Here is a 20,747-nt window from a genome sequence, read left to right as displayed (position 1 = left end):
TTGTTTTGTTGGAAAACAAACACAACTCTTAGTTGTATCCAGCAAATTTCCACTTCTTAATCAGACTCAGAGGTTACAGACTCTAAACCTTTGTTGTCTTGATCAGAAGGCAGCGGTCTGATGGTGGAGTAGAGATCAGCTGTGTGGTTTTTAGGGAAGTGGAGTCTGCTGTACTGATGATCATCCTGCTCTGCTGCCTGAGCTGACACGTTTTCATACATGGGATCAGGATTCAGCTGAGGAAACAAGACACAGTGATCAGTGTGTGGAAAATATATAATAAGTGTTTTATTGGATGCTTTTGATGTGTCATTGTGTCTGAGTGCTGCAATCAGTGACAAAAGTCTGTATTACTCTAATATATTGTTTAAAAATGATTCAATGCAGCACTCAACTTTGATACTATGAAACCGTGTGAATATATAACAACAGTATGTCTGATAGTGGCTACAGAGATGACACAGTTGTGCTGTGTTAACCTGAGAGACATCATGGAGTTTAGCAGGAACACATGTAGGGGATGAGTTTAAAGCTACAGGCAATATCACAAACTTCTGTAACTTCTGTCCTGCTCAGCAATAAATGATCATTCTGTCTAAAGAGAAACTGATCAGATGATCAAATAAGAGTGAGGTTACTCTACTTCTGTAAGGTTGTTTAAATCCTGGATTTTACCTGCTCTAAGTGGTTTGATGTTTCAGTTCTTGAAGATTGACTGGAAACCCTCTTTTTTCTGTTTTTCAAAAAATAAAACGTGTTGAAATGATTTAAAATGAAAGTGTTAACATCATTTATCTAAAACAGAGAACAGTGTTACTGACCTGATCCACAGGAACACCATGACAAGTATTAAAGCCAGGAGAGCTGCAGAAACTCCTGCTGCTGCTGCTGCTTCCCATTTGCCTGTGAGACTTCGGACAGTGAGAGTCTCCTCACTGGAGCTGAGGCTTGTTTTGCTGCTTCTGACTGAACAGTAGTATCTTCCTGCATGCTGGCTGCTGACTGGATCTAGAAGCAGGTGTTTGTTTTGGCTGTGTGGCAGGTTCAGAGGTCGACTGTTGAAGTACCAGATGTAGGCTGTGTCAGTCAGAGGACAGCTGGTGCTGCAGGTCAGTCTGACTGTCTGTCCCTCTGTCACCACTGCAGGATGCAGCTGCACTCTGACACCTGAAACATGGTGAGAGTCAGTCAGTGTCTCTTTCTTACTGCTGCAGTGCAAACAGGCTTTGTGTTGATGTTCATGTTATGAAGTGCATCCAGAGACAAACAAACTAAGGCTGTGATCAGTTGGTCATTTTTGGTCCCATTGTTTAGTCAAAGCAGGACAAAGACACTGTGGTAACATCAGCACTGTTACAAGTTATTTAATGCTCTGAGTTACCTGTGACGACCAAAGTGACTCCAGGAAAATGAGACAGTTTCCTTGTTCTTCCATGTTTCTGAATTGTGAGTGAATATTCTGCTGAGTCAGCCTCCGTCAGGTTCTTGATTGTCAGGTTGTGTTGATTTCTCATGTTGTCATGATACTCCACACGACCTGCATCCTCAGTCACCTGCTCAGCCTCGTCCTGCCTACCTCGTATTTTTGTTCTATTCCATGATTTTGACAGTGGTCGGTGTGGATATGAGTATTGACTAGTGATGATGACTGAGGAGCCTTGCAGAGCACAGATTCTCCGCCTGACATAGTTCACACTCCAGCAGCTCCTACCCACACCTGAAATACAGAAAACACTAACAGTAGTTTACTGTTCACTTCAACAGAACATGATGAACACATACAGTTTACATATGTTCACAAATATGTAGTCATACAGTTATGACTTTAGTTTGTTTAACTTTGATATTTAGTTTATACTATAACAGAATGTTAAACTCTCAGTGACACCTAGTGGTCAAAAGTTTTATCCCAGATTTATTTAAAGTCCCACTAATAATCCACTAATTGTATTTGTATGCAGTATAATGCCTCATTATTCAGACCATCATATTTCCTAACAGCCCTCTGTGTGTGTTCATGTGTCATTCTGTAAGTCAGAGCATTGATTGGTTCATACTCACAGACTTCGGGAGACTGCAGATGTTCGAGGCCTTTTACAGCACAGGAGAAACTGTCAGCAGAGTATTTGTAAACTGAATACTGACGGTCTTGTGTGCTTAACTTTGTATTGCGGGCCCACCATGTAAAGACAGTTTGACTGTCAGTCATTGGACAGCTGGTGTTACAGGTCAGTTGAACTGGTGACTGATATGTAGGAATCCATTGAACCTGTACTTCTGTTGGAAGATGATACATACATTTAACTTAGGTTATAATTAACAAGTCAGTATATAAAGAAATATCTGACTGAAATGTCAAAACACATATGTCATGATCATAAAAACAAACTAACTAACCTGTGGGATGTGTGATGGAGCAGGACTCATTCACTGATGTCTGGGTATAAGAACACATCCTCCCTCCAGCATAGGTCACAGTGAAGCAGGTCTCTGTGACAGAATCTGAATCAGTACAAAGAAGAGGTTCAGTATTGGTGTATTAATCAGAGCATTTGTAACATGAGGAGGAGACGTCCCCTGTCACTCACCCACTGAGACTTCAGGGGCTCTGAGGTCCTCGTAGCCTTTGATAGCACAGGAGTATCTGACTGCTTCCTCACTGCTGACCAGCTCTTGGTACCAGGGAGACCAGTCCTCATAGAGGAACTCTCTGTTCTTGTACCAGATGTAGGCTGCAGGCTTTTCAGTCAGAGGACAGCTGGTGCTGCACATCAGTGTTACTGTCTGTCCCTCAGTGGTGGGAAACACCTTTACCTGCAGGTCTGAGGAAGTGCTGTTTACATTTAAAATGTCATGTGTCGTATATACTGATTCTTATAGATATATTTATCAACAGCCAATCTACCTGAAACAATGAGCTTAATTTCTGTCTCCCAGCAGATCACTGGCTCCTCATCCTCACAGCAGTAGTAGTTAGCATCAGTTTCTCTCAGATCATTGATGGTCAGAGTGTGTGAGTGTTCAGACATGTTGTATGTTAGATGAGTAATGGTGGATAACTCCCTCCAATCAAAATCTTTGTTCCGAGTGTACCATTTCATGCTGTCTGTGGGATGTCGAGCTGAGCAGGACAGATCCACTGAAGAACCTTTTAAAGCACAGATTGTTCTTTCTTCTCCATTCATCCCTTTAACAGAAGCTTTTGTTAGCAAACATCTGAACATGATATCATTTTAAAAGCTGATTGTTACAAGTCATACTTGTGTATTTCGGATGTTTCCTCCTACATTTCACAAAAACCATTTCAGTTCTCTGAGTTACTTATTTTACACAAGATATAAAAACATAACTCATACCTGAGATGCACAGGATGATTCCCATGAACACACATCCAGCTTCAGCCAGTAACATGGCTGTTGTCGTCCTTTACTTTCAGTTAATTGTGTAAGTGGATGTTTTAGCTGCTGCCTTCAAGAAAACTCTTCCAGGGTTTAAAGTGAGCAGCATCTAATGAACAGGAGAGCTCAGAGGACTGTAGTTAGCAGACTGCCCTCAAACCTTCACTTCCTTCCTGATTCACTCATTATCTTTAGTAAACATAAAACTTTACTTATGAATTCTTGTTTATTGGAAGTTTTATTTTATTTGATCAGCCAGTGCTGTTATTATTTTTTAATTTAGTCAAAGTTCTGTCTCTTTATGTGAGTAAAACAGTAGCCTAAATGTTTTGTTGCTGCTTCACTGTGATAAAAACACTAAAAAGGAAGAAGTGTGTGACTTATAACACTTCATTTCATACTATAACCTCATTAGTATTCCTGTCACTTCTTGGGTGTGAATGTAGGTTGGCATATCTATGTGTGGGTGACACACATGGATCTTGAGTTACATCCAAGTAACTTTTTAACAGTTTGTCATCAGTAAATGCTCTGAAATGTTGGAGTTTAATCAACAGTCCCTTGTATTCGTGCTCCTCTCTGTGCGACAACTTATAGTTTTGTGTCAAACTACAGCTTCACTTGAAGCCGACACCACAGGTACATGATGAGCTCGTTTTTGTTCCCTGCATTTATAATAACTGCTTTGTTGTGTCACAGTACTGTAATGTTTCCAAGGAAGCTGTCACTTTGTGTCTCACAGTTTTGTACATGTTTGATATGAGCAGTGTTGTTGGACAAACAAACACACAGATGTTTAGGGTTCAGTTCTTTTAAGGAATACACTTCAAGATATGATCAAGATTTCTGCCAGCAGGGGGAGCTGTTGGATTAAATGAATTGTATTTGGTTACTGTTCTCTATTAATGACCTGACCAGAGTGGGAGGTTAAGGAGTGGGAGAGCGAGAGAGAGAGGGAGAGAGAGAGAGAGAGAGAGAGAGAGGGAGAGAGGGAGAGAGAGAGATAGGGGTGAAGAGGGAGAGATCAGGGAGGCAGATAATTGTTGAATGACGTGCTTTAAACTATGATGAAGACAACAGTCTTCCTGATTGAACTTGTGCTAAGAGCTTCATTTTATCTGTGCAAAATGAAAATTGCGAAAAATTAGGATTCAGTTTTTTGAAAAATGAGGTCAGTATGTGGGGGCTATAGGGCTGTAATTACATAGGAGATCTGAGTCTCCCATGATCAGGTCGCTTGGGAGACGAAGAAGACATATTGTCATATTCTGCAAAACATGTTTGACCTGGCCTTAAATATGTTATCCAGTAACTGTGGTGGTCCTTTACTGAGGTAAAAATCTGGATCTAAATGTGTTTATGTTCTGAATCCAAATGTTGTGTCAGGTCACTGATGCCACTGTTCACTGAGGAAAACAAAGTGAGATAGATGGTGCTGGTGGAAGATGGTAGAAAGACAGATCAGATTCATCAGCATTACCTCAGACACAGCGTCCACACGCTGCTCCTTCATCCCTCTGTTAGATGATGCAGATCTAGCTGTAGCACCACAGTCATGTCAAAGAAATGAAACATGTTCTCTGCTAAGAGCTCCAAACGTTTATTTTAAAATGACAACAAATACACGGGTTAATAAATCTGATTCAAAGATCATTCAGCTCCCTGCTCACATGTTTTATCATTGCTCAGCACTCTTACTGATCTTTAGGAACACACACAGTAACAAATATTATCATCATGTGAAGGTACAGTACACAGCATATGGCTGACCCCAGAGGGACAGTGAGTGGGTGGAGAGCAGAGGGCAGAGATGACAGGATGAGAGGAGAGAACGAGGAAGACTCAAAAAAATGTAGGTGAAGACACAGCGTGGAGGGGAGGAAACACAGATGTGTTACACATGTGTCTATGTTGTGGTTAAATGTAGGCTTCACATTTTTCAGGCTGATGCTAACCTCTCTCATCCACAGTCCTCTCTTATTTTCTGAGCTCTTCTTTGTTTTTTTCCTCCTTCCATTATAGATCCTCTTCACTTGCACTCTCAGTTTGAACTTTGCTCTGTTATCTTTTATCTGTAAAATGTGAGATGGTATCTGCTAAAACTAACACTTAGATTGTTTTAGGCCAGTGATGTTGTAGTGTTTGAGACATTCAGTCAAATTCAATGCTTGGAATAAGCAAACGTCTTTCATCTCAACATGCTCCCCCGCCCTCCTCCTTTGGGCTACAGTAACAGATCATGGCAGATTTTAAATGGACTCATTGACACGAACTACATAAACACTGAATTGTTTCTTCAGTGTTCAGCAGCCACATTTATTTGTTTGTTGGGTTTGACCTGAACCAGTCTGGTTCTCCTCAGTGTGTGGGGACTGAAGAACAGATGGCTTTAACTCCTATGATACACAGTGAGAAGCAGGAACAATGGGGTGAGCAAAAAAATGCTAATCTGAGTTCTAATCTAAATTAGGATTATAAAACTTTATAACACATCAACAGAAAGTAAGTTGTGTTATTTGCTTATATTCGGTGACCAATCACAGTAAAAACAAAATGTCACAGACCATGGGGGACATGACATCACTCCACACTTTAACCCAAAGAGATTGGGATTCCTTTTAGTATATGAGCTATTTAATATTATATTTCATTATAGCATTTATTCAGCTGTATCTGACATGTGATACAAAACATCCAAGAAAGTCTCATATGAAAAATAACAATATACTGTCTGTCCCTAAGTGGTGGGAAACACCTTTACCTGCAGGTCTGACAGAAACAACGTGTATAATATTTATATTTAGAGTCATCACACATTTGTCTGAATCACTGTACCTGTAACACGGAGATAAATTCCACGTTGCTGACAGGTGTCTGATGTGCTCGTAGGTCCTTTGCAGCAGTAAGTGTGAGTATCATTCTCTCTTAGATCATTGACTGTCAGAGTGAAGTCATCCTCCTCTGACACTCTGTACTTTACATGACTTCCATGAGCAGAGAGCTCAGTCTCAGAGCCACCTGAGTATGTAATGTACCATTTCTTGTTGGAAGTGGGATGTTGAGCTGAGCAGGTCAGATTCACTGATGAACCCTTTAAGGCACAGATGCTGTTTTGTTCACCATGAACCCCTTTAATAGAAGATTTCATTATAAAATATCTGGACAGGTTTATACCATTTTAAGACATGATTGTTTAACAGTAGTTAGTCAGTGATACTGTAGGATTATAATGTCTCTTCATGAGCTTGTGAAGCAAACACAGTGAAAATCTTGTTACTAAAGCTGACAGTGAATCTCCTGTTAGACGTTTTTTGCAGCTCGCTCTGTCTCTCTCACACAGTCCAGATGAAATACCTTACAGTCTTTACTTAATACTTCATTGTAGTTAATAAACAAGAAAAAAAAAATCATTCATACCTGAGAAACACAGAATGAAACCCACAAATATACATCCAGCTCCTGCCAAAAACATGGCTGTTGTAGACTTCTCCTTCTAATCAGAAAGCCGCTCATGTGACTCTATTAAAATGTTTTTGTGTATCAAATATCCAGAAATGGATGATTGGTCAGATTCTCCAGCAGGTCAGTAGCATGGTAAGACAGAATGGACCGCTGATCAGTGTGAGTGTTTCTGGTAGACAAGCTACAGGCGGCTCCAACAACCTCACAATCACTTCCTTCCTCATGATCACATTTAGAAAAAAGGAGAGACCTCTAGTGAAACTTGTGTGTTGCTGCTGCTGTTTGACATATTTTTACTCAAAGGTCTTGTGTATGACACAGTATCATGTTGCTTTTGTGGAACATAAAGCAGTTTAAATGTTCTTACACTGCATCTTCATTGGTGCATGTGTTTTTACATGTGGCACTTTGTACGGTTAGAGCAGAAACTAGCTGTGGTTATTTTCTGGTGTGGGAAAATATGAAGGGAGACATGCTGACCTGATCTTTATTATTTTCTGTGTCTGAACCGTCTGAACTTTCTTACATTTTAAACGGTGTGTGCCGTCCTCGGTATATGTCCGCTATACTTTAACAGGCCAGTTAAACTCGTTTCCTTTTTCCAAGACTCTAAGACGACTTCTTGTCTAACAGGTTTATTGGAGTAGGAAAGTGTAAAACTGAAACAGATAAATACAACTGATTAACGCTATGATTTTTAACACTCAATATATGCATTTTCTAAAACTGAATAAAATAATATTTAAACGTTGTTTGTCTAATAAACCTTAACCTATAATATTAACAGAACAATACATCACATCGCACATCCACATCTCATCTGTATCTACGCATGACAATCACAGTTATAGAATTACTCGATCAAAATATAAACACAAGCACAAAACAATAGCAAGTGATTCCATTCAAAGATTAATTAGATAAAATAAAAACAAAGTCACATACTCACGATGCTGCATCAGGCGTGAGACATAAACTATTAACACTGTAACTAACTCAGCAGCTCCAACTAAAGCAGAGAGCACAGCCATCCACACAACCGCTCTGTGTCTCCATGGCAACACGACACTCCAGCCAAACAGCTGGGACTCCCAAGCAACCGCGTCACAGAACACAGCATCTACTTGCAAATAAATCATACAAACAAATTCGCTTTACATCAAAACACGCTGCATAAATGCATTTTCATATGCTGCTGTTTATGGAGTGAGAGCAGAAGCTGCTGACAGTAAAACAGTTTTACAAACCTGACACTGTCACAACTATCTCTGAGTTAGAGCAAAAGCACAGTGAGTGAGAGCAGAAGCTGTCTGTGGTTATTTTGTGGCAGAGGAAAAAAAAGAAACACATAGACATGATATCTGTGAAGTCAATACCATAGAACACATGCAGAGAACCACACTGTGTTGACAGTAAAACAGTTCAAACCTGACACTGTCACAACTACAAGTCTCTGAGTTGGAGCAAAAGCACACAAGTCTGGCACTTTAAGGTTTACTGATAATAATCAGCAGGTTAACAGGGCCCATTCAGAATCCAGGTTGTCCGTAAAGTATGTAAAATTTTCTTGAGTTAATGTGGGTATGTTGTTGATTTTAACAAGCTTCAAATACAAATTTCAGACCAAAACAAATTAGCTGAATGAACATTTTAAGATAACACAGTCAGACAGTTTCAAAGTGCAGGAATCCAATATTAACAAGACAAGTTTGTTAAACACTTCAAAGGGTTTTCTTTCAAATGAGTTGAAGTATCTGATACATATTGTTTTGTTGGAAAACAAACACAACTCTTAGTTTTTATCCAGCAAATTTCCACTTCTTAATCAGACTCAGAGGTTACAGACTCTAAACCTTTGTTGTCTTGATCAGAAGGCAGCGGTCTGATGGTGGAGTAGAGATCAGCTGTGTGGTTTTTAGGGAAGTGGAGTCTGCTGTACTGATGATCATCCTGCTCTGCTGCCTGAGCTGACACGTTTTCATACATGGGATCAGGATTCAGCTGAGGAAACAAGACACAGTGATCAGTGTGTGGAAAATATATTATAAGTGTTTTATTGGATGCTTTGGATGTCTCATTGTGTCTGAGTGCTGCAATCAGTGACAAAAGTCTGTATTACTCTAATATATTGTTTAAAAAGGATTTAATGCAGCACTCAACTTTGATACTATGAAACCGTGTGAATATATAACAACAGTATGTCTGATAGTGGCTACAGAGATGACACAGTTGTGCTGTGTTAACCTGAGAGAAATCATGGAGGAGTTTAGCAGGAACACATGTAGGGGATGAGTTTAAAGCTACAGGCAATATCACAAACTGCTGTAACTTCTGTCCTGCTCAGCAATAAATGATCATTCTGTCTAAAGAGAAACTGATCAGATGATCAAATAAGAGTGAGGTTACTCTACTTCTGTAAGGTTGTTTAAATCCTGGATTTTACCTGCTCTAAGTGGTTTGATGTTTCAGTTCTTGAAGATTGACTGGAAACCCTCTTTTTTCTGTTTTTCAAAAAAAAAAAACGTGTTGAAGTGATTTAATATCAAAGTGTTAACATCATTTATCTAAAACAGAGAACAGTGTTACTGACCTGATCCACAGGAACACCATGACAAGTATTAAAGCCAGGAGAGCTGCAGAAACTCCTGCTGCTGCTGCTGCTTCCCATTTGCCTGTGAGACTTTGAACAGTGAGAGTCTCCTCACTGGAGCTGAGGCTTGTTTTGCTGCTTCTGACTGAACAGTAGTATCTTCCTGCATGCTGGCTGCTGACTGGATCTAGAAGCAGGTGTTTGTTTTGGCTGTGTGACAGGTTCAGAGGTCGACTGTTGAAGTACCAGATGTGCATTGCCCTTTTTTGTTATTTACTCCTTCTTTTGTGCACAGAAACATACAAGTCTTTCAACTCATACTATCCTTGAATGAGCACAAATTCAGACAAATTTATGAAACAACCTTTAACGTCGCTTTTTAATTGACATTTAAGATTAAGATTAACCTTAATTCACATGTAAATTCTTTTCTTAAAAATTACTTTCAAAAACCCTCTTGGACTGCTACCTAATCAATGAATAAATTGTACTTGAATTGCCCAACAAAATGTGGTTTTATCCTGATAAACAGAGAAGATTTTTTTATGGCCCAATAAAAATATTTTTGCAAAAAATAAAAACACATCAAGTATAAATAAAAATACAAATAAAATAAGTGGGAAATAAAATAAATTATGTTCTTCATACAATACAAAATGCAAACATGAATAGGGCTACCTCTAGCCCTCTCGCCTACTTTTTACTAAGATGCATGTTTTTCTTTACAAAGATAAGCATCTCTGCCTTGTCGCAGCAAAGTCTATTTCTCTTTTCATCCAAGACATGAGACACAAAACTGAATAAGCGCTCACTCTCCATGCTGGTGCATGGCGCACAAAGGTATCTGCGTGCCATTTGTGCCACTTCTGGAAAGCGCAGGTGGTTATTTCTCCAATAGCCGAGTGCAGTCCGCTTCTGGGAATAGGGGTCTCTGCCAAGAAAATATCCAGTTGTTGAGATACAGAAGTACTTGGCCTCTCTGGTCCGTTTTCCTCCAGAATCTCCTCAAACATATCATGCAGGGATGCCCCTCCGTCGGCTCGTTGCCTCTTGAGCTGTGGGTGATATGCGCTCTCTCCATCGCGTATGCCATCCTCGGCACAGGCAGCAGGCAACAGGTGCGCGTCAAGTATTGCTCGTACACATTGTTTAACGTCCTCATCAAAGTAGCGATCCCTGTATCTGGATCCAATAAGGTAGCAATGCAGAACATTGGATCATTCTCGATTTGATCGAAGCGTTTATTTACAGCATCTAATAATGAGGCCTTTGTTGTTTTAACGCTGTGGTCTGTGTCAGCCTGCTTACTCAGAACACGTCTCAGAGCGGTCACAGAGGGGATAACGTCAGCAGCTGATGCCTCTGATGAGCCAACTTCTCTTGTCAATTGTTCAAACGGGGAGAGGAGTGTTATAAAGTTTTCAATTAATTGCCACTGATGCGCACTGAGAGTGGCCGGGAGGTCGTAGTCTGCGGCGTATGTAGCAAGTGCGCGCTTTTGTTCCAGCAAGCTCTCCATCATATAAAAGGTACTGTTCCAACGAGTGGAAACATCTTGCTGGAGCCTTTTTGGTTTCATTCCCAACTGGATCTGCACAGCCTGAAGACGGGAATAGGCGAGGGGTGAGTGTTTAAAATGGCCTACAATTTTTTCGGCAAATAGCCACAACATCTGTGATGCTGCACTGGCTAAAAACACCGTCATGAATTGCCACTTTGCAGAGTGTGTGCCATGCAGCCAAAACTAGCCAGACCACTGTCCGTCATAACTTTCGTCATATTCCTAGCATTATCTCTTACGACAGCATGCACTCTGGTTTTGTCGATTTTCCACGTCTGGAACATTTTCTCAAATGCTTCCAAGATGGCAGATGCTGAGTGGGTACCTTTAAACTCCTGGGAGTGTAACACTGCCTTTATCAAGTTGAAGTCCTTGTCAATCCACTGTGCCGTGAGGCTAAGCATGCTCACAGGGCTTACATCGGAACTCCATATATCAGTGGTAAAACTGATCGCAGCGATGTCACGAGCCAGTAGTTCATGAATGTGTGTGGCCACAATGTTGTGGATTTCGGGGAGACAGACCTCTGCAAAGTGACGTCAGCAAGGTAGCACGTAGCGTGGCTCCATAAACTTCATCAGACCCCGAAATCCCACGTCCTCCACTACAGAGAAAGGCTGGTCATCTAAAGCGATGAACTCCATCACCTTGTTTGTTATTTGTTTTGCTTTGGCGCTGTCTGGAGGCAGCTGTTTGGCTTTATCAAATGCAGTGTCAATTAAAGTCTGAGTCTTGCTGGCGGGGGGTTGCTCTTTCTTGGCGGCTTCATTTTTCCGTTTTTGTTCAACTTGCAAGTAATCCCTGTACACCTCCTCGTGTCTGTTTTTCAAATGTCCAATGAGATTTGTTGTGTTAAATGACTTTCTTACCGTCCCCCCTCTTGAAATCTCAATAGAACACGTATTGCAAACTGCATAACGTGCATCTTTCTCCGAAATTGTAAAGTATTGCCACACGACCGCCATCTTCTGTTACTCTACGGGGGAAAGTGCGCGGGCGCCACCTTTCGTCTCGGCAGAGATACATCTCCAAAAAATGAGGAGAAAAGGGAGTTTCTCATGAGCACAGCGTTCATGCGACATGTAAATCAACGTATAAACATCGGCCACTGCCATCGGCAATTATCATCTTTATTTGCCGATGGCAGAGGCAAACATCGGCGATACCGATGTTTAGCCGATGCATCGGTGCATCCCTAATTCACACATTATCTTTAGTAAACATAAAACTTACTTATGAATTCTTGTTTATTGGAAGTTTCATTTTATTTGATCAGCCAGTGCTGTTATTTTTGTTTTAATTTGTTCAAAGTTCTGTCTCTTTATGTGAGTAAAACAGTAGCCTACATGTTTTGTTGCTGCTTCACTGTGATAAAAACACTAAAAAGGAAGAAGTGTGTGACTTATAACACTTCATTTCATACTATGACCTCATTAGTATTCCTGTCACTTCTTGGGTGTGAATGTAAGTTGGCATATCTATGTGTGGGTGACACACATGGATCTTGAGTTACATCCAAGTAACTTTTCAGCAGTTTGTCATGAGTGAATGCTCTGAAATGGAGGAGTTTAATCAACAGTCTCTTGTATTCATGCTCCTCTCTGTGCCTGACAATTTATAGTTTTGTTACCTGAAAAGTGCATCCACGTAAAGGATTTGTCATAATCAATCTCAGAAATGTGTGTGAATGATGTTGTTTTACATACATCAACAACGCCTTGTGAATGAGTCCGCTTTGGTGTCAGGGTTTCAGTTTGAGCCAGGGCTTTTGTTTTTTGTTTTGTTGTGTTGTATTAATTCTAGTTTGATTTTGTTACTTCCTGTTTTATTTTGTAGTCATTGCTCTCCCTCTCCTTTCAGGTGTCTTGTCTTCCCCTTTCCTTGTGTTCTCCCTCCTCCTTGTGATGATTACCTGCTCCACCTAATGTGTCTCACCTGTGTCTCATTGTCTCACCCATTTTACCTTAGTAAATATAATGTATATAATGTGTCTTCCCTCCACACGGTACCAGTTCTTCTTGTGAGTTTTCCGAGCGTACCGGCCTTCCAGACACCTTGTTATATTCTTTGTTGAGAACGTATTGAGCTTCAGCTTTAGTTTGGTTACTGAGTTTTTGTGTATGATCTTTGCTTGTTTTTGGACCTCCATTTTTGCCCACTCCTTAAGCCTAAGGAGTACTACTAACACGTACAGTTTACATATGTTCACAAATATGTAGTCATACAGTTATGACTTTAGTGTCCACTAATTCTATTTGTATGCAGTACAATGCCTCATTATTCAGACCATCATATTTCTTAACAGCCCTCTGTGTGTTTTCATTTGTCATTCTGTAAGTCAGAGCATTGATTGGTTCATACTCACAGACTTCAGGAGACTGCAGATGTTCAAGGCCTTTTACAGCACAGGAGAATTTGTATTGTGGGACCACCATGTAAAGACAGTTTGACTGTCAGTCATTGGACAGCTGGTGTTACAGGTCAGTTGAACTGATGACTGATATGTAGAAATCCATTGAACTTGTACTTCTGTTGGAAGATGATACATACATTTAACTAAGATTATAATTAACAAGTCAGTATATAAAGAAATATCTGTCTAAAATGTCAAAACACATATGTCATGATCAATGATAAAAACAAACTAACTAACCTGTGGGATGTGTGATGGAGCAGGACTCATTCACTGGTGTCTGGGTATAAGAACACATCCTCCCTCCAGCATAGGTCACAGTGAAGCAGGTCTCTGTGACAGAATCTGAATCAGTACAAAGAAGAGGTTCAGTATTGGTGTATTAATCAGATCATTTGTAACATGAGGAGGAGACGTCCCTGGTTACTCACCCACTGAGACTTCAGGGGCTCTGAGGTCCTCGTAGCCTTTGATAGCACAGGAGTATCTGACTGCTTCCTCACTGCTGACCAGTTCTTGGTACCAGGGAGACCAGTCCTCATAGAGGAACTCTCTGTTCTTGTACCAGATGTAGGCTGCAGGCTTTTCAGTCAGAGGACAGCTGGTGCTGCACATCAGTGTTACTGTCTGTCCCTCAGTGGTGAGAAACACCTTTACCTGCAGGTCTGAGGAAGTGCTGTTTACTTTTAAAATGTGTTGTATATACTGATTCTTAAAGATATATTTATCAACAGCCAATCTGCCTGAAACAATGAGCTTAATTTCTGTATCAGCAGAGCGCTGGCTCCTCATCCTCACAGCAGCAGCAGTTAGCAGTTTCTCTCAGATCATTGATGGTCAGAGTGTGTGAGTGTTCAGACATGTTGTATGTTAGATGAGTAATGGTGGATAACTCCCTCCAAACATAATCTTTGGTCCAAGTGTACCATTTCATGCTGTCTGTGGGATGTCGAGCTGAGCAGGACAGATCCACTGAAGAACCTTTTAAAGCACAGATTGTTCTTTCTTCTCCATTCATCCCTTCAACAGAAGCTTTGTTGTTGTATTCATATGTCTATTCTTTAACACAACTGACATTGTTGTCATCCTCAAATCGTGTTGCTGCTGTGTTTGGGTAGTTCAAGTTAAAGCAGCTTCATGGTAACTAACAGCAGTCTGAGGACTGTTGGTCAGAAGTCGTGAGATAACAGTCTGCACGCACCCCTGACATCAATCTTCCTTCACAGATTAGGATTCTTAGTAAAAGGAAATTTAAGTGAAGAATTTGCCCACTTCTGCATCTACAAAGATGTTATAGTATTTCTTATCTGTTCGTTGTCATAGTGCCAACAATCATCTGTTCATCAAACTGTTGATAAAGGCAGAACGTTCAGGAATCAACACAATCAGAAGGAAATTTGAAATAAGATAAACATAAGTATTTTAACTAGAATTTAAAGTGGGCAATAAATTAACAGTGTGTCATGTCATTTCCACTAATGTCACTCTTTGTTGCAGTAACATTAAAAATTAGAAATGGTAAGCCAGACAATGTACTTCATGGCTGCCGTATAGTTATACAAACTGTAATTTAAACATGGATGTCATCCAGTTTCATGTGGTTGACTGAAACCTGAGGCAGAAAGTTTGCTATTTATATTTTATGACATGGGGTATTGTCTCCTGTAAACCTACACACCAAGTGAAATCAGGTGAATATATAACAGGACAATACCAGTACATTACACACAGCCTTACATATATTGAATATAATTATATTCAAATTAATTCAGTTTATTTGTGTAGTGGTGTCTTGGTATTTCTTTTTAGGACCCCAGAACCTGACCTCTTAGTGTGTCCACACAACAACTCATTTGTTTAACTGTACGAAATCACAGTAAAAACAAACAGTGGTTGTCAGATAAATTCAAACCCCAGAGTATTTCATGTGTTTTTCAACTTGTCTTCAAACCCATTCAACCCTGTGTTTATGACAGTCTTTAGCTTGTGAAACCTGGTCTGCAGTACTGCAGTGGGACCCACAGCCACAAGGCTTCTACATACAAACATATCCAAAGCAAATATGGTGTGAGGGCACCAGTGTTAATTTTGTTGACGAATCATTTTCGTCATAGTTTTCGTTAACGACCTTTTTTTGCTGATAAAAATGAGACGATAATGGAAATAAAAACAAACGCACGGTGCCAAAAACGAAGACGAAATGTACTGACACTTGCGTCAACGAATAAAAACGAGACGAAATTATTGATGGAGACGAGATCCAATCAGAGCAGATTTTGTGTTGTGGAAAGGGAGGGACGAATCAGGAGACGAGCTGTCAGAGAGCCCAAACAGAAGTGATCTCTCTGCGGTAAGGACGTTTACCCCCGATGCTGGAAGAGGCGTACTCCTCATGCATGGTAACACAACACAGAGGACACAGACACATCAGACACGTTGATGTCAAGGACAAATCAAGACGGTTTACAAACCGTGTGGGAGCGGACTATCAGCGGTAAAAAACACAATAAACATGAAGCGACCGTTTGCAGACGAGTCATCTTAAGTTCCGGTTCAAACATACACGTCAAAAATCTATAAATGAAGACACGGCTGATGGTTATTACAGCATGTGAACTGTTCTTCTAGTTGTCACTGAAGTGTTTTGCATGTAGTTATGGAGGATTCATGAAGTAAAGTCATGACTGAACAGTGTATTCAGGTAGAGCAGCTCACTGTTCACTGCTGCTTTGTAAAGGTCATAGCAATTAAATAAACATGTGTTTGTTTCAATAACACAAGTTAAAGCTGTGCCTGTTTTTTATTGCACATCAAACCTTAATTAGTGCATTAAAAAATAGAGATCATAGAATTTTAGTCGACTAAATCCACGGCAGATTTAGTCGACTAAAATTCTTTGATATTTTAGTCTACCTAAAACTAGACCTAAAAACTTAAAAATGTTGATGACTAAACGTGACTAAAATCAAATACATTTAGTCACAAGACTAAAATAAAAACTAAATCAGAAATTGGCTGCCAAAAATTACACTGGAGGGCACACACATCACATGCTGCTGGGCAGTGCTGTGGGAGTGGATTTCTGTGTGCACTCGCCTCACACGGAAAGAAGTATTACATTAACCGTGTTATTTTGTTGATGAATCAAGTTTCGTTACGACCTTTTTTTGCTGATAAAAACGAGACGATAACTAAATAAAAACTAACGCACGGTGCCAAAAACGAAGACGAATGTTCTGACACTTTCGTCAACGAATAAAACGAGACGAAATTATTGATGGAGACGAGAGTCCATCAGAGCAAATTTTGTTTGTGGAAAGGGGAGGGACGAATCAAGAGACTGCGGCGAGAGCCAATCATAAGTGATCTCTCTGCGTAAGACGTTGCCCCACGATGCATGAAGAAGGCGTCCTCATGCATGGTCACACAACACAGGAGAAGAACAGACACACGGACACGTTTGATGTCAAGATAAACAAGACGGTTTACAAACCGTGCGGAGCGACTATCAGCGTAAAAAAACAATAAACCTGAAGCGACGTTTGCAGACGAGTCATCTTAACTTCCGTTCATACTACACGTCACAAAATCATAAATGAAGACACGGCTTGATGGTTTTACAAGCATGGGAACCGGTTTCATAAGTATGTCACTGAAGTGTTTATCTGTAGTTATTGGAGGATTCATTGAAGAAGGTTCATGACTGAACAGTGTATCAGGGAGAGCAGCTCACTGTTCACTGCTGCTTTTGTGAGAAAGGTCATAGCAATTAATAAAGAGAGGGTGTTTGTTTCAAATACACAAGTTAAAGCTGTGCCTGTTTTATTGCACAATCAAACCTTAATTATTTCATGAAAAAAATATATCAGATTTTAGTCGACTAAATCTGCCATGGATTTAGTCGACTAAAATTCTGATATATATGTTGTTAAATTATTTGATATTTAGTCGACTAAAAACTAGACTAAAAGTTAAAAAATGTTGATGACTAAAACGTGACATAAAATCAGAATGACATTTGTGTCACAAGACTAAAATAAAAACTAAATCCGAAATTGCTGCCAAAAATTAACACTGAATTAACATGGTCTGTATGTGTGAAGGGATCAGTTCACGTCTCTCAAACTGTCCGCAGTCTGTCCTCTTTCCCATGTCCCTGCCAGAGCCCCAAAACACTTGTTTAAATCTGCAGTTATTCTAAAAGACCACAGAGTGTATCAGACAGAAATAGGGAGAGAGGAGGACAGAGGGAGGTAAAGGGTGTTACCTCCCTCTGTCCTCCTCTCTCCCCTATTTCTGTCCTCCACTCCGCTGACCTGGTTTGTGTTAGTAAACTCTTGCACATCACCTGCCCTTTCCAGGACTCCTGAGGTGGAAGCTGAGAAGAAACTGAAGATGTTTTATTAAAATCAGGAGCGACCCCCGGCCCCATGCCTCTGTTTCCTTCTGCCCTCTGTCTCCATTTATTTCCTTCTCCTCATAACAAGCCAGGGACAAAGGGGGAGGGAAAGAGAGATGTTAAAGAAGTGATAGCTGACAGAAGCAACACCATATTTAATGACAAATACGTAAATAAGCTTTTCTTTGAACATTGTGCTTCTAACGTCGTTGGACAGTTTTTTTGTGCTGTTCTCTCTCCCTGTCTGCAGGGGGTTGCAAGATATCTTTTTTCTGTTGGAGACTGAAGAGCTCTGCGCTGGATGATACGGTCATAGCGCCACCTACTGGCAACAGAAACTTTGTCTCGTAACACGTGGTGTTTTGCTGTAAATCTCAGGAAATGAGAGGAGCGGAGAGCATAGGAGACGAGCATAGGAGAGGGGACAGCGATGGCCCCTCGGATCGCAAGGTGTGTGAGGGTCCACAATGCTGCTGTGCAGCTTTAATTTTTTTTTATTACCTTAATTTAGCAACTGATCAGTTAAACAGTTTCACATCAAAATGAAAAATATTGATCATCTGTGGAAGTGACAAGACTCTGAAAACATCATCCAATAATCCTTTTGGACCCTAAAGAAACTATGGGTACTCACCCTGTCTCTCTCCACCCAGTAATAAACAGACCTTTGCTGTCCGTGAATAGGGCTTGCATATCAGTGATATACTGACTAAAGAACAGCAGGAGGTTATCTGTGGTGATGAGAGGTAACTGGGGGGAGCAGAGGCTGCTCTGTTAAACAACATCACAGCTGAATTGGACTGAAGATTCATAATAAAAATTCAGTGCTAGCCAGCTGTGTGGGCATAGCTACCCTTGTTTATTTCCGCTTTTCAGGAGTTCATAAATAACAAACTGACAGGCAGCTCGCTGTCTATGAAGAACACAAACTGTTTCATCAGCACACAAAGAATTCACTGTAGATTCAAGATAAACATTCAAAGCAAACACCATATACCACAGCTAACATGGGTGACTTTAGCTTTGCCTGACATCCTACTGTACCCAGCTGTTACTGCTACACCGGACATATTTGTAGTTTGCAGGAACATGCTGTCGTGACCTTCCCTGGTCACCCCGGATTGTCAGATTTCCGTCTCCTGTATTCAGAACATTGAGTGAAAGAAAATACCCTGGGTTTTGTAGTTTCACCTTTTGCAAAAGGGAGAACACCTAGTGAACACAGGCCTTTCAGTCTGCTTCACTCCCGTCCATAAGTGTTCTGCCCCTCCCCTGGACACAGGCTTGTTTTATTGAAAGTTGAGGTACATTTGCATAATAGATAAACAGTTCTTCAAGACCCTCGTAGGTATTCCCATATTGGGACATGTTGCCCCTTTATCTCCACCTACTAATTATCATAATTGGTCTAACATATTTATGACTATGAAACCCTTTGTCCCTTCTATGTTGGATGATTTATCTAGTCCATGCCTCCTAGTGCTTCGGCCTTCACCGCATCAGAGAGTTCCTCCCTAACTCTCTATAAGAGTTATAGATGTGTTTTTCTCTAAGTGTAAGCTTATATAATCAATACATACGATGGTCTGTATCATGTCATTGCGTAAATAACCTTGTATACTTCACAATTCCCCCTTTTGGACTCTACTAGAGTCCAACACCAAAGAAAACCGTGACAAAGGTTATATGTATCAAAAATATAAGTAAAAAAATCATGAGCAATCAAACAGTAAACATGTGTTCAAAGCTAATAAAAAGTTAGTGAAAAGTTAGTGATCATTCACCATGTCTCCTTGATCTGTCCTAAGCTTGCACCTGTAACAGTAAGGTTAACACAAGAAAAATCTCCAGAGGCCACATTTGTGGAAAACACAGGATGTTTCTCAGATAGCTTGGTGATGGGGAATATAACATCCCATTCCATGCATTTTTAGGGGGAACCGAAGCGAGTCATAACTGGTATAAAACAATCAGGTGGTCAGATAAGCTGACACCACCTATAACAAAGGTCTGGGTCCCAAGCAGACCACACAATCAACTTGTGATGCATTAGCTGACTATTCAGCAATAAAAGCCAATTATTCCTGTAGCAACCTGAAACCATTTATCAGTAGACAATCCTTCTGTTCCTGATACAATAACAACCCCTCCTGAATTAGCATTATTCTTACCTGTCACTAAGCTCCCTGCACTGCTGAACTCTCTGGGATTGTGGAGGTGGTTGTATTAGGCAGACTATGTGTTCTGCCAAAATCCCACCTTCCAACAGGGGTCATGACCTACAACAGCACAGACAAGGAACCATGTGCCATTCTGTGTTTCGGGAAGTATTAGTGGAGTTAGTGCATGGATCAGATATTACAGTGTTGACCTATCTGTAGCAACACATAGACCGTCAGGAGGAATAGAACCACAACCATGATTATAACCAATAGGATAATAAAAATAATATAAGTAACAAGTAGAACAGTATAAAGATTAATATAAAAATGAATATGTAGTTTTACACCTCTGTCCAGGGAACTCGCAGTGTAACCAATAGATCAAAAATTATGAACAACCCTAATATGGTTATCCCAACAAGAAAACAAATACATGTTATACATCATAGTATGTGGGGGTATTTTAATCGGTCGGTCTTTCACCGTTCCCGCCCCCAGATACTCCTAACAGCTCAAATGTAATGAAAATTGTCCTACAGTAAGAATGTTCAAAATTGTGTTTTATCAGTTCATGCATGTGTTCCTGTCCGTCTGCCTCATCGTCCAGCGCCCCGCCTGATTCTCTGGTCCTCTCGTCCTCAGGATGTGTTTTCTTTCTTCGGATCCCTGGGGTTAGACTACCCGGGATCCTGGATTCCTGTCAGGGGATTATTCTGCCCCTTTTGTGACAGGATCCGTATCTGAATCAGCCGATTCAGACTT

The 20,747-nt window shown here is 40.5% G+C and overlaps 1 protein-coding gene across 1 annotated transcript; it reads right to left on the bottom strand.

The window, feature by feature from the left end:
• Positions 1–123: 123 nt before the first annotated feature.
• Positions 124–1,635, bottom strand: LOC114440123 (carcinoembryonic antigen-related cell adhesion molecule 21-like). The gene is made up of 3 exons (XM_028412421.1): positions 1,382–1,635; positions 822–1,167; positions 124–236 (listed from the first exon to the last, which is right to left on the bottom strand). The coding sequence occupies exons 1-3, from the start codon at positions 1,512–1,514 to the stop codon at positions 233–235; spliced, it is 483 nt and encodes a 160-aa protein (XP_028268222.1). The 5' UTR covers positions 1,515–1,635; the 3' UTR covers positions 124–232.
• Between the last annotated feature and the right edge of the window lie 19,112 nt (positions 1,636–20,747).

This window comes from Parambassis ranga, chromosome 1 (genome assembly GCF_900634625.1).
Source record: "Parambassis ranga chromosome 1, fParRan2.1, whole genome shotgun sequence".
Classification (NCBI taxonomy): Eukaryota; Metazoa; Chordata; class Actinopteri; family Ambassidae; genus Parambassis; species Parambassis ranga.
The sequence above is the reverse complement of the archived record's forward strand: the minus strand, read 5'-3'. Positions and strand labels throughout refer to the sequence as shown.

What these genes read in the sequence shown, in the direction of transcription:
- LOC114440123 (XM_028412421.1), bottom strand. Translation starts at nt 1,514, where the DNA reads ATGAGAAATCAACACAACCTGACAATCAAGAACCTGACGGAGGCTGAC. An exon ending in AGTCACTTTGGTCGTCACAG is followed by an intron (nt 1,168 to 1,381) that starts GTAACTCAGAGC and finishes ACCATGTTTCAG; the next exon opens with GTGTCAGAGTGCAGCTGCAT.